The sequence below is a fragment of the Rhagoletis zephyria genome, unplaced genomic scaffold, assembly GCF_001687245.7.
Source record: "Rhagoletis zephyria isolate East Lansing unplaced genomic scaffold, Rhagoletis_zephyria_1.1 Rzeph_scaffold_04774, whole genome shotgun sequence".
Taxonomy (NCBI): domain Eukaryota; kingdom Metazoa; phylum Arthropoda; class Insecta; order Diptera; family Tephritidae; genus Rhagoletis; species Rhagoletis zephyria.
In genome coordinates, this window is record NW_016161857.1 from 9984 (window position 1) to 23607 (window position 13624).

General features: G+C 32.8%; 2 protein-coding genes across 2 annotated transcripts in view; one reads left to right on the forward strand and one right to left on the reverse strand.

The window, feature by feature from the left end:
• Positions 1 to 2139, forward strand: part of SP555 (SPRY domain-containing SOCS box protein SP555) — a 5947-nt gene extending 3808 nt beyond the window's left edge. The window contains exons 2-3 of the mRNA XM_017626704.1: positions 25 to 251; positions 313 to 2139. Of these exons, the coding sequence (XP_017482193.1) occupies positions 25 to 251; positions 313 to 564 (479 nt within the window). The 3' untranslated portion in view covers positions 565 to 2139. The remainder of the gene's footprint in view (positions 1 to 24; positions 252 to 312) is intronic.
• Positions 2140 to 9458: 7319 nt separating this feature from the next.
• Positions 9459 to 13284, reverse strand: LOC108371199 (reticulocalbin-2). Its single transcript, XM_017626705.1, has 3 exons — positions 12594 to 13284; positions 11871 to 12018; positions 9459 to 10336 (listed from the first exon to the last, which is right to left on the reverse strand). Exons 1-3 carry the CDS (start codon positions 12799 to 12801, stop codon positions 9682 to 9684), a joined length of 1011 nt encoding a protein of 336 aa, XP_017482194.1. The 5' UTR covers positions 12802 to 13284; the 3' UTR covers positions 9459 to 9681.
• Between the last annotated feature and the right edge of the window lie 340 nt (positions 13285 to 13624).

Below are 13624 nucleotides of genomic sequence, written 5' to 3' on the forward strand. Positions count from 1 at the left end.
ATAATTATATTATATTTATTGCAGGTCTTCACGCCAACTCATTTCGTAATATGTTGGGTGAGAACGAACACGGCTGGGGTCTATCGCACAAAGGAGTACTGTGGCACAAAGGTGTTGCGCTGCTTTACACCAAACGCTTCAAAGAGAATCATCCCACAGTTATTGGTATACTCTTCGATGGGATCGAAGGTACGCTCACCTATTACAAAGATGGCAAATGCTTGGGCGTCGCGTTTCGAGGTTTAGATAAGGTGGGCGAATGTGTGTTTCACCGAATACATATGTAGATTTTAATTCGTTTTTGTTCTTCAGATCAAGGAACCGCTTTATCCGATTGTCTGTTCTACAGCTGCAAAAACCGAAATGACTCTGAAATGTACTCGACGCGATTTTGTGAATCTACAAGATCGTTGCCGTGCCGAAATTATCAAGCATGTCAAGACGAGGGAGGATTTGGTGAAACTAAAGTTGCCGCCACTGATAACGCAATATCTGAGTGAGGTGGTGAACGATGTGGCACCTCTGCGACAGGTGGATAATTATGACATACTATGTGACTTTTAGAAGGTAGCGTTTGGGTCTGGGAAAGTGGTTACTTAGTTGGAGGAGGCCCGGTTGATTGGTTACTAACCTACATGCATGTTTTTGTCTGTGTTCGCCTTTTTTCGGTAAAACAAAAATATAGTTCATTTGTCATTGCACATAAATAATAGCAATGCATAGAATATTACTTAGAAATAGTATATGTATATGTATTAATTGATTTTTGCAGAGTTTCAGCCACGAAATCGCACTCAGAAAATAGTCAGCTGAGTATATTTCTCTCAATCACTATAACCAAATAATAGTTAGTTGCATTCGCGTACCTGACAATTATTGAAAGTTATCGAAAGCTTTTTGTGTTCCCGTACGCAGAAAACTTGCAAAGTAGGGGAAATTGAGAGATAAAAAGCTTATAAAAATGATATTTAGTTTTGAGGGGAAGCTGATAGTTTCTGTTGAAAAAAATGTTTGCCAACAGCAGTTTGGCAGCAAGAAAACAGCTGGGTGGAATTTAAGCAAATCACTAAATTGAATTTAATTTTATGGTTTCGAAGTTAAAAATAATAAAATACGACGACTTAAATTGTAAGAAGTAAGTAATTATTCGCCTAGCCAGTAAACTGTGTGAGGATAGGACTTTGGGATTTGTCTTCTTACGCTTTCAATTTCATACTTTTGAATGTAAACAGACTTTCTATCAGCTGTTCGTCTAACTTTCAAGTTTCTGCAAAAATTTTTTTGGATATTTTTCTCTTGTAAGAGAACAGTTAAAATTTCGCTGTTGGATATATTTTACTGGATATTTTAAACGAACGTACCTAATGTGTTGAGAGAAACATATTTAGCTGACGTAACTAAACTATTTTCCCAGTGTGGAGCCAGGTATAAATTTGATAACTGCACTTAGCTTTTTCAATTTTTTAACTGAGGATATTCCGTGAATTTGCGCTTTGTGCAGCAAAACTACCGCCGTTTTCTCGGGCAGAAAGGACCGTACTGCAAATATCTTAGCAGGGAATATCACCTTAACCATTGCCTTTTTATATAAATTTAAGGAGTTTTTGTGTATGTATGTATGTAGGTATGTATATTAGGGCTGAGACTATCCATATATTCGGATATCTACTTTGATATCCGTTTGGATATTCGAGTATACGAATAAAATCCGGATATCCGCTTAATACCCATTCTATGTATTATATTAACCACATATCTGGTTAATATGAGTTCTTTTGGTTATCCGGATATTCTAATCAGTTCTCAGATTCACTGAATCTATTGAGTTGCAAAACTAATAATAGATTACAACACGTCTTTAATACATAAACAATTGTTAATTTATTGTTAGTTTAAGATTGAAAAATCCGAATATCCGTTCATTTTTTTATACAGATGGTGGAACTTTTTTTAACAGATATGCGAATATCCGGATTATCCGGAGGAACTCCCAGCCCTAATGTATACATTAGCTCGCTTAATATTTTATGTATAGTACACTGGACTGGGTGGGTGCCCACTAGGGGGGTCCAAAAATGCATGAAAAAAAGTAAAATCGGAATTTGTATGCTCTCATCCCCTAGGCTTGCTCTATATCGAAGAAAAATATATCCCTATTTTTTTTAAATCAAAAAATATTTAGAGGTCGCTGAAAGCGCTCCAAGTATTCCATGTATGTACATATTTTAAATGGGGACGAAACAACTTTTCGTAGATATGGTATAGAATTCTTAAAAATCAATATTTTTCGATCGGAAGACTATGTTTTTCTTCAGGAGAGAAACCCAATTATTTATTTAACCATTTTTTCATAGTTACTTTATTTTATAGGTTTGGCAAAACCCCCAGAAAATGCCAGAAAATACAATAGGGGAAAAATAAAAACTCTTTATCATTAAAAAATGGTTAAATAAACAATTGGGTATTGTTATTGGAAGTCTCTTGAAGAGAACCAGAGTTTTCCGATCGAAAAATATCGATTTTCAAGAATTCTATACCAGTTCTACGAAAAGGTGTTTTTCCCCATATAAAATACATAGCAAACTTTAAGCACTTTGAGCNAAACCCCCAGAAAATGCCAGAAAATACAATAGGGGAAAAATAAAAACTCTTTATCATTAAAAAATGGTTAAATAAACAATTGGGTATTGTTATTGGAAGTCTCTTGAAGAGAACCAGAGTTTTCCGATCGAAAAATATCGATTTTCAAGAATTCTATACCAGTTCTACGAAAAGGTGTTTTTCCCCATATAAAATACATAGCAAACTTTAAGCACTTTGAGCGACCTCTACTAAATATATTTGGATTACAAAATAAAAAAATAGGGTTATAACTATATTCCAATAAAGGTACCAGATGAAAGAGGTTTAAGAAGGTTGTAGTTTGAAAATATTTTAGAAAAGGGTTACCATCTGTTTAAAAAGTTGGATCTAATTAAAATATCTAAAGTCATATGAAATATTTAAATATTTCACACTCATAGAAAGGATGTTAGAAATATGTAATTAGTTTTACATTTAGAATATTTTTCAAGTGTTTGAAGAGGGTTGCCACCTATTCAAAAATTAAATTCAATTCAAATTAATCAATTATCATTATCATGAGTTTTGGGCGAACTCAGGATAAGGTTGGATAAGTTGAATAAATTATTGCATTACGGGTATCAATCGAAATAGTTCTGAAACGGCCAATTTGATCTATGTTGTTATTGAAATGAGTATGTATCACAATATAGCTCATACGAAAGAGGTTTAAGAAGGATTTAGAGTTTGATAATATTTTGAATATTGCTAAAAGAAAAGAAAAAATGTGCAAATCTCCTACTTTTTGGCTAAGCTTAAGTTGAGTTTTATTGGAAATCAATTACAACTAATGTTACTCGCAGATTTTCCCACACTCAACGAAGCGGGTCGAAAACTACTTTACGTATAATTTACGCTAGTACATATCGAGCCCTAACCGCCAAAATAACGTAAGCGGAATTTTTTTCAAAATTTTCTCTTTGATGCAGAAATATACCTAGATGCATTTCTACACCAAAAAAAGAAAAATTTAAAAAAAAATCGCTTGCGTTATTTTGGCTATTAGGGCTCGATATACATTTAACACAAATATTTGTGTTCGAACAAATCAAAAAGCTTGTTATACCAGGGTGGCTTAATAAGTAAAAAATTTTATTTTGCACTAATAGTTTTTCCAAATTTTCTTCATTGGAGCTTTGCCTTTTATCATTTAAAAGTAATATAAATATTGAAAAAAAGCTTTTCTACTACACAAGAAGTGGTTGGGGCAAAAACAAATTTGTGTTCCAAAACTGTTGGAGAAATCATATTGAAATAGAGCGGTCTTCAGCATTGTTTAAAAAATTTCTAAGCCCGGAAAAAGAGTTTTTTGTTAATTAATAATATCAGCTGATAGTTTTACACTCAAACTAAAAATTGCACGATTTGATCGTAAAGCAGAACATGTACATACATACATATAATTATGCATATTAAGTTTAATTATAAGAATGCAAATATGAATTTATGTATATAATTATTCTTACATTTCAATTAAATGAATTTCGATGTCTGTCCGGGATCGCTAGAATGCTGAACAAAAATATGCAATTTCATAAAATTCCGATGTCCAATAATTAAGTACTTTACATCAGTCACAGAGGCCAGTCACAATTTTAAATATTTTTCCATATGTAGATAGGATAGTTAAACCCACTATCTATGGTGCACAAAGCGTATAGTATAAATGTATTTTATAGCATAGAAAAAGATATGGCTTGAAAATTAAGTGTTTTTGGCTAAAACTCGTCTTTGAGTGCACAAAGGTAAAGAGAGGGATTTTCAGTCTCCCCCAGACACATTCATTCAACTAAAAGATACTAAGAACTTGGAAATTGTTTGGTATTTTTCGAAAGGAATTTTATAAATTATAGACATATCGATCATTTACTGCAATAGTATCATAACTCAAAAAAGCAAAACTCGAGCTAAACATATACATATTAGAAATGAATACATACTTTGTTATAGTGAGATACTAGTAATCGATACAGCTATGAAATTTTTACACAACTTAGAAGAAGATGTAGCGCCAATTTCTGATTACTTAACTAAATTTTTGCATTTTTTGGATTATGACACTATTGAAGTAAATGAGCGATATGTTAAAAATTATATTTCACTATAAGTTCTGACGACATAGCTATAATTCGCGGTGGATCACATTTGAGAATTTCTACGAAGTGTAGTTCTATCTAGTAAAAAAATGTATCAAATATTTAAATTTTTATTTTTGAAGGACATTATAATTAATAAAGTCAATAGGCGTTTTCACGGCAAATCATAAGAAATCTCTATGAATGTGCCTTTGTTCCGTTTGTCTGTTATATGCCTTCATTTAAGAACTATTCATAGAGGCAATCTATTGATTAAATATTACAAGTCATATTTTTCTAAGCCATTTTTTTTTTGTCTACGTCAGTAAGCTTTTAAACTATGGCATGGCCCAGTCCAATGTACATCCATAAGTATATATATGTATGTGCATATGCAAGTATATATTAGTGCTTTGTGCTTCGCTTTCTAACTTCAACCGTGAAGGTCGTGCCATAAAATTAATGCACTTTAAACAAAAGGGTTTTAAATAATCGCAAAGGGGATCTGGCACTTACAAAAATATATAAAATAAGATAATATCTATATGTACATACATATATACTTCAAACATGTGTATATAAGTAACTTTATCATAGCAGCCGTTAACATCTACATACATTCGATTTGCTGTAAACTTTGTAAAAAAAATATGTATACATATATATATAGGAAAGTTCTAGAAAAGATCCGGTCAGTAGGATTTAGTATTAGTTTGACGCATAAGAGAGCTAAACAAATTATTAGAATTGCATTTATTAATTAAATACTGCTGAGCGAAGCTAATTAAATCAGTAAATAAAATTTAATTAAATAAAAAAGTTAAATTAAAAACAATAAACAAAAACTTAATAGAATGCATAAGATAAGATTTAAGAAAGTATCTTAAATGCTTCGCTAATTCTCGTTATAAATGCTTAACATGTGCAGAAGGCATTGATAGCCTTTCTAAGTTTTTTTTTTAAGTCTTTTTAAGAATTTTTTTTTTCAATGCACATACATACAGTATTGGCCAATACAAAGTCATATTGTTTGCTACTCATGTTTATTTATTTATTTTTAAGAATTTTCAATTAAAATACAGTTCATTCCTGACAAAACTCACATAAACTCAAGTTTAAAACTTTTCAAAAGTCCGCAAAAAATTGCAACAAATTTTCACCCAAATTTCAAACTTTTTTCTCAGAAGCGGTAGAATTTTTTTGAATACAGTTTTATAGCCCATTCAATTTTAGTCTAATAATGTGCAAGTTTCAAGTGGCTAAAAATTACCGTTGATTTTTTAGAATTTTTTTCGCCGAGGATGTTGCGGGTTTCTGCCATATAAAAATAAATTGTTATATGGAAGCAAATGAGACAAAAAAAAATTCTAAAAAATCAACGGTAATCTTTAGCGACTTGAAACTTGCACATTATTGGACTAAAATTGAATGCGCTATAAAACTGTGTACTCAAAAAAATTCTAGAGCTTCTGAGAAAAAAGTTTGAAATTTAAGGAAAAGTTTGTTGCGCTTTTTTGCGGTCTTTTAAAAAGTTTAAAACATGGGTTTATATGGGTTTTGTTAGAGAATGAACTGTATTTTAATTGAAAATTCTTAAAAACAAATAACTAAACATAAGTGGCAAACAATATCGCTTTGAAAGGGGGGTGCTATAGATATGTCCAATACTGTACATATGTACGAGTTTCTATACTTGTTTCCGTGAGTCCCAAAAAAATCAGATTCTTGTACGTCTCTATTTACACTGGTGCAGGTGTTCCAAATAAACTTAAATATATGTAATTTCGTTCAAAAAAAGACATAGGCCTGTTTTGGTGCAATATTGTGATAAATTTTAAGATCATATTGTATGTTTGTTTGCTTATTTAAATTAGATAAGCAGTTATTAAAAATATCTTGAATTATTAAAATGTTTGATTTTCCTCAAATTTGACTAATTTTAAAATGTGTGTTTTTAGACTACTCGGTCTTATATGCGCGCCGTTAAGTTCAAATTAGGCATTTAACCGTGTTGCGCATATTGGAAATTTTCATCAGTTATATATATCCCACAGTTATAAAAGAGACTGATACTTTGGCTTGATGCATTTCTGAACACAGGGTGTCTCTGAATTTGTTCTTTTTGGTAAATATGTTTATTTTTAAATCATATTCATATTTTAGTATCTAGTCGTACTTGTTGTTTGTCTTCTGTTCGTTTTAAAATTAAAATAAGAAACAACTTTATATACTAGATTTGCAATTGCGCAAAGCTTTAAGGTTAAAAACATTGTGTAATTTGAGCAACTAAAAATCGAGTGAAATTCTAGTCATGCAAGTTAAACGAACTGTGCTGGTGCTGAAATTGCAGCGCACCACGGAAGCAGTCATCAGTTTAAGAACTTACTTGTTCTACACATAATAGTCATTTAGGCAATTAATGAAATGTGTATAGTAAAGTAATTAAAATGAATTGTAAAGAAATTAATGTCCTAATAAACGATCTGTGTCTTAAATGTCCGCTAGCGAGATTTTTTGTAGTTGCTGTGATGCGGTTGTTATTGTTATAACAACATAAAATTTGTCCCAAACAGTTTGGGGACAAATACAGTCATTGGCCAGATACATATAAACGGAACGGGTTACGTGGTAAGTAATGTATCCAGAAAATATTCACACTGGAGCTCGTTTCTGGATTCGGTGCCTTGTTCTCTACTGCTAATGAGTAGTAGAGAATGAGGTAATTCTCTAGCAGTAGAGAAATAATCGGTTGAGAAGAGTTACAGAAACGAGCTACTCGAGCGATCCTCGTTTTACAAGTTTTGTTTTTCTTCACATGGTTTTTCGCATCTCCAAAGTGTTTTTTATTAGCACGTGTTTGCAGGTACTTTTATTCATAAAGTAGTGCAGACTAAAATTCCATATACATTTTGGAATATTTTTGACACATATTTCAAATTGTCTCGGCAAAGGCAGGTAGCCCAATGTTAGGGCCACGTGTCTAAAGAATTCAGTTCCAATTTGGTTAAAATCGTTCATAAGTTTTAACTACGAAAACGTCTGTCTATAATTTCATATACAGTGGCGCTCACCTAAATATCACACTTTTATTTTATACAATATTCACAATGTTTACGTGATACTTAGAATATAGTAAACCATATAAGTAAAAGTCAAAAACTTTGTGTAAAGTTCAGGAAAATTTAACAAATTTCAAAAAAAAATTTCATCAAAATGTTCAACTTTTCTTTCAGGCTTTTAAGAAACTTATTCGGTATGCAAGTTTTGTGTAGCTTATTCAATTTTAGTATAATGCGCAGGTTTGAAAATTCGGAAAAATGCCGTTGATTTTTTGAGGTTTATTTTGTCGAGGGTGTTCCGTATTTTCTTCCATATAAAAATAGACTTTGTTTATGTGTTATATGGGAGAAAATGAGCAACACCCTCGACAAAAAAAGAAAAATCTCAAAAATCAACGGGATTTTTCAGAATTTTCAAACCCGCATATTATTATACTAAAATTTAATGCGCTACAAAACTGCATACCCAAACTCATTCTAAAGATTGTGAAAAAAGTTGACAATCTTGATTTTTTTTTTGAAATTTGTTAAATTTTCACTAACTGAACAGAGTCTTAGACTTTGACTTTTATGACTTACGTTATAGAATCTACTCTATTTTTATAAAAAAAAAAATTAAGGAAAAAAATGTGTTACGTAAAAAATTGTGAATAATGTAAAAAGTAAAAGTGTGCAATTTAGGTGAGCGCCACTGTATATATTTCTTTATGGTCCCTGGATATAAGGTTAGTAAAATTTTGTCGTAGTTACATTTGTCAACAATTTTGCAACCACTTTGTATGACATACGACAAAATGTGACAAAAATTTGTTTTTAATTTACGATTCTTTTTACAAAACCGCCCATCGACCAGTTGCAAAACCGCCTAAATCGCCGTTGTGGCAAAAATGAGATTTGGTAACCCTGAAATCCAGGCATCAAGATTTATGCTTAAGAATCATAAAATCGTTATTAAAACAACAGATTTATAAAATAATAGCTAGAGAAAATGCCCCCTCTCAAGGCAATGCCTTCAGAGAAAACCCGTTTTTTCCCACTCCTGTAAAATTTGAGTGCCAAAACATCGACGATATGAATGTATATGACGGTGATACTGCAAAACATTCTATGTCAATTATTACCTCTGGTAATTAAGTGATCTGTCACCAGTATCTGATCGTTACTGTTAATCGTTCATCTTCATCAGCCAAGGCAAGAAAATCTTGTCATTAGTTTAGTGAGAGCGTAACGGTTTGCAGATGCTATCCGGTACAGTTAACAGACCACCTAAAATGGGTTCTAACTGACATCATTGACGATATAAACATTCCCACGACAGCCGGTTCTACGTACCGGAATGACTCGGGTTTTGTCTAATCCAGGTCTAGTCCTTACTAAAGTAAGTATTAAGGATTGCTAAAGTAAGTATTAAGAATTAGACAAGGATTGCGGGCATGTGTCGTAAGGGTTTTTAAATTTTAGCGGTTGAATTTCAACCGCTGGGCGAACACTAGTTTGTTTAATTTTAAATTGTGCCGTCATTGCTCATTTTCTAAAACACAATCACAATCAAAAAAATAAAAGTTTGCTGTCTTATCTTTCCTTTTTTTAAATTAGAACACAAACTTGGTCGTTTAAATTTACAGAATTTTAATTTAATATGACACATTTTTACAATATATGTATATTAAGAATAACGTAATAAATACTACCTTGAATGCTAATTACTTCATGCAGTAATATCACGAATACTGCACACTACATACGTACACTAAACTTAAAATATATGAAATCAGTTACATAATTTTAAATCACTTAAACTTAATATAATCCACGATGAGCTTCGAATATTCTAAATGAATTACTAAAATCAAATATTGTACGTTTCGTTTCGAATAATTTCCACGGGTTTGGCATTAAGTGCTTGGAAGTAAAACTGCGCCTCATTACAGCTCATCAAGAAAATGGTTTATATTCTGCAAATGATCGCCATAGTCCGTCGCCTCGCTGCCCACAAAAGTGTCATAGTTACTCAATATTTCCAAATAGCTTAAGCGATCGTCGTGATCTTCATCGGTTGATACAAATAAATGGTCAACTTCATCTTTGGCGATTGCCTCACTATTCGGCACTACCCAATTGAGGACCTCGTTACCGGTCAATAGGCCATCTTTATTCTCATCCAAATGATCGAAACGATCTTTTTCTTCCACCAGCCATTCACGACTTCTCTCTTGCCCAGCTGTGCCGATGAATTCGGAGTAATCTATTTCACCATTGTGATTTGTATCCTTCTCTCGGAGAGTATGCTCCAGCACGATAGGCAGCATTTGCGGGTGCTCTTCTGGCGAATAGAAGAGAACATATTCTTTGGAGTCCAGTACACCATCCTTATTCAAATCGGCAGCATTGAAAAGCTCCTTGTCAGATTTAATCATTTGTTTCTCCTCATCATAGCTATCGAAATCGATTAGTTCTTTCTTTTCTTCTTCATCCTCCATCGAAAAGCTATCTTTGAGATATTCCTTCCAAGTTATTTGATAGTCACCATCTGCATCAATCTCTTCCATTCGGTCAGCCGCTTCCTCTTCGCCGAGTTTTCTGTATCCATGAGTACCAAATATGAATTATTACAATTTTTGCTTCAAGCCATTAAATATAGAAAATAGCGGAACTAGTTAGGTTGTAAAATGCATATAAATATATGTATACAGTGGCCTTCAAAATAATTGCAGAAAAATTCAAAATGATGCTGTTTACAACTTGTCTTTATTTATTTTGTCTTTATTTAATAATTTTCATTTATAATATTGGTGGATCTATATCAGATCGATACCACATAAACAAAAGTATCAAAGCTTGCATAAAGTTCACAAAAACTAACTAAACTAAAAAAAATTTCGTCAAAATTTCGATTTTTTTTAATAAATTTACTAGAAATATTTCGAGTATGCAGTTTTATAGCCCATTAAATTTTAGTATAACAAAGTGCAAGTTTTGTAGAGAGTGTTGCACATTTTGTTCCATATAAAAGTAAGTTTTGTTCATGCTTTATATGGAAGCAAATGCGCTACACGCCCCACAAAACAAATCTAAAAAAAAGGTAATTTTTAGCGACTTGAAGCTCGCATTAAATTTTACTTAAATTAAATGAGCTTCAAAATTGCACAATCGAAATCTTTCTAGGAAATCTAGCTAAAAAAATCGAAATTTTGACGAACATTTTTTTAAGTTCAATAAGGTTTTGTGAACTTTCTGCAAGCTTTATAACATTTATTTATGTGGTATCTGATATAGATCAGCTCATATTTTAAACGAAAATTATTAACTGTATTGTATGTATAGTTTCAGGCAGGCTCATCCTAAACTATGTATTTTTTATTTTAATATTTTTATTGAGCTTTGTACCACGATTTTTTTGTTTTTTAAGGAAAACTGAAAAAGCAACAAGTTTAAGCGGTAGAAGTTATAGCAGCTATTTCGGAGATCACCACATCTCCTCATCAGACTTCTTTTTTTCTAGACTTCAGCAGGGATCGAACCCGCATCATCGATGTGCAAAGTCAGAAGCGCTAACCACTGAGCTATGCACACCCCGTAAGCTCTTGTTGCTAATTCATTCCCTTATTCAACCTACTACCATCAAGTGCAGCTGATTTACCGCTAGCAACAAAAGCGCTTCCGAATTTGCACATCGATAAATAAAATTACTTACCCTAAGTAAACATAACTTGCTCAACGAAGTTTAAAATAACATGGCCTAGTAGCACAGCCCCAAAAATATATTTTAAAAATTTATTTATAAAATATAGAAAAAATAAATAAACAGAAATAAGTTGCCAACAGCATCATTTTGAATTTTGCTCCTGTTATTTTGAAGGCCATGTGTATGTGTAGTTACTGATAAATAATGCAAAAACCTTTAGTTTTTAATGGCGCTTATTTCTTCTACATGCCAAGGGCAGACGCTTATAAATAGTCATAAATATTGTGCATCATGCAAAACTGACATAGGCTCCGACTCACACTAACACAAAAATTAGGTTTTAGCTTGTATATACATAGATATATGTGTATATGGTATAGCATTAGGGCTTTTAACAATTAAAGCATTAATCAACAACATAGAACTCACTTAAAAGACCTTAAAATCCAAGCTTTCAGCTCATGGCGCTCAACAAAGCCATCCTTATTTAGATCCATTAATTTTATAAGTACAAGCAAACGCTTTTTTGATTCTTCAGGCGAGAGTTTGTCGAATTCTTGTGCTTCTTTGATGCTGCCTAAAAGAGAGTAAACACTTTCAGCGGAAGTCTTAGTAATTTTTCTTAGCTTTTCAAACTTTTTATGATTCCGTTGAATATAAAAGTAAGGCAATGAAACACAAAAGCATTGCACGTGTGTCACAAATGAAGCGAACCTCAAATATCTGCACCGTAGCACAAGCAGAAACAAGAGAGGTTAGACATACGTACATACATAAGTTCATACGTGCCGAAAACTAGACTATTCATCCGAATTTGTGTAACATTATTTTTTTTTTCATGCTTATGAGTTTGTTTAATTTATGCAGCTATGCATATGTATGGTGTTATTCATGATTTCGAGCCCTAACCGCCAACATAACGTAAGCGACATTTGTTTTTTTTTTTTTGATACAGAAATGCACCTAGATGCTCTAGGAATATTTCTGCATCACAAAGAAAATTTTGAAAAAATTAGGGCTCGATTTAATAATTGATTCATGGGTGTTATTATAATAGCTGTGCTTTAAAAGGACTTTGCTAAGCATAATGAACACTTTTGAAAGAAAGTTGTGAATTGTTTGTTATTAGATGGAATACTGTAATTTGCTCACCAATAATTGCTTCATGATCGAACTCCACATTATGTTCCCCGTCTTCGTGATGATGTGCGTCCCGTGCAGCATATATTCCATCCTTGAGTCGTTCTTTACTGTTGTGTTTCTCGTGCTTATGGGTGTGTGTTACGCCTGCGTTGGCTGGCATGGCGTTGACGACGATCACGCACGTAACCAGCAAAGCCAAAACTCCCAAACGTGACATTTTTAAATATCTTAAATCAGTACCAGCTGGTATCTCAAGGTCTTTGCCACTTGTTCTTAGATGTACCACTTGAAACAAATTCTGTTTGGCTAATATATGCGTGTAAATGAAATTTGGGGCTTCTTACTCAACTGAAATTACTATATTCTAGAGAATTTATTAATATCGCACGCAGAATTTTTATATATGTATGTATGCTGTTTTATTTGTCCCGCTATAGCTGCCGTTCGCTCATCAACTGAGAACTGAGCTGTTCTGTACGGCGAAATTCGGGGAGCGTGTATGGTGTATGTAGGCCGGCCAACTATGAATTACCCAGCAGCTGCCGCAAAACCCACACTTCTGCCGACGCTTCTTTGTAACGTTCCCGGTGATAGAGGCTCCTCTGCCTTATTGAACAGTGCGTGTTGACTCTGTCGTTTTCGGCCAGTAAAGAATAAAAAGTTCCATTTAATGTTGGGAGGTGGCACAGCACCCACTACTAATCTAAGGTAGATATGTACACAAGGAAATTTATTGAAACTGTGAAATAATTGCTTTATCTAATTATCTTCTTTAATTTAACTTGATTTTCTTAGACGTATCTGGACCACCCGATTGTTTTTTCTATACCTTCAAGAATTTCGGCATTTTTTCGTTTTTTTTTCTAGGAATTGAAAGACGAGTATTATAATAAACGATAATTATTTACGGAACTTTCTTATATCGATAACTGAAAACACCCTGCCAACAAAAGCAACTCTGTTGATTTTACTGTCCTAATATTCCCAAACAGCGTTGCCGTTTTATAATTTTCGTACTAAAAGCTCTTAAAGCTGGTGCC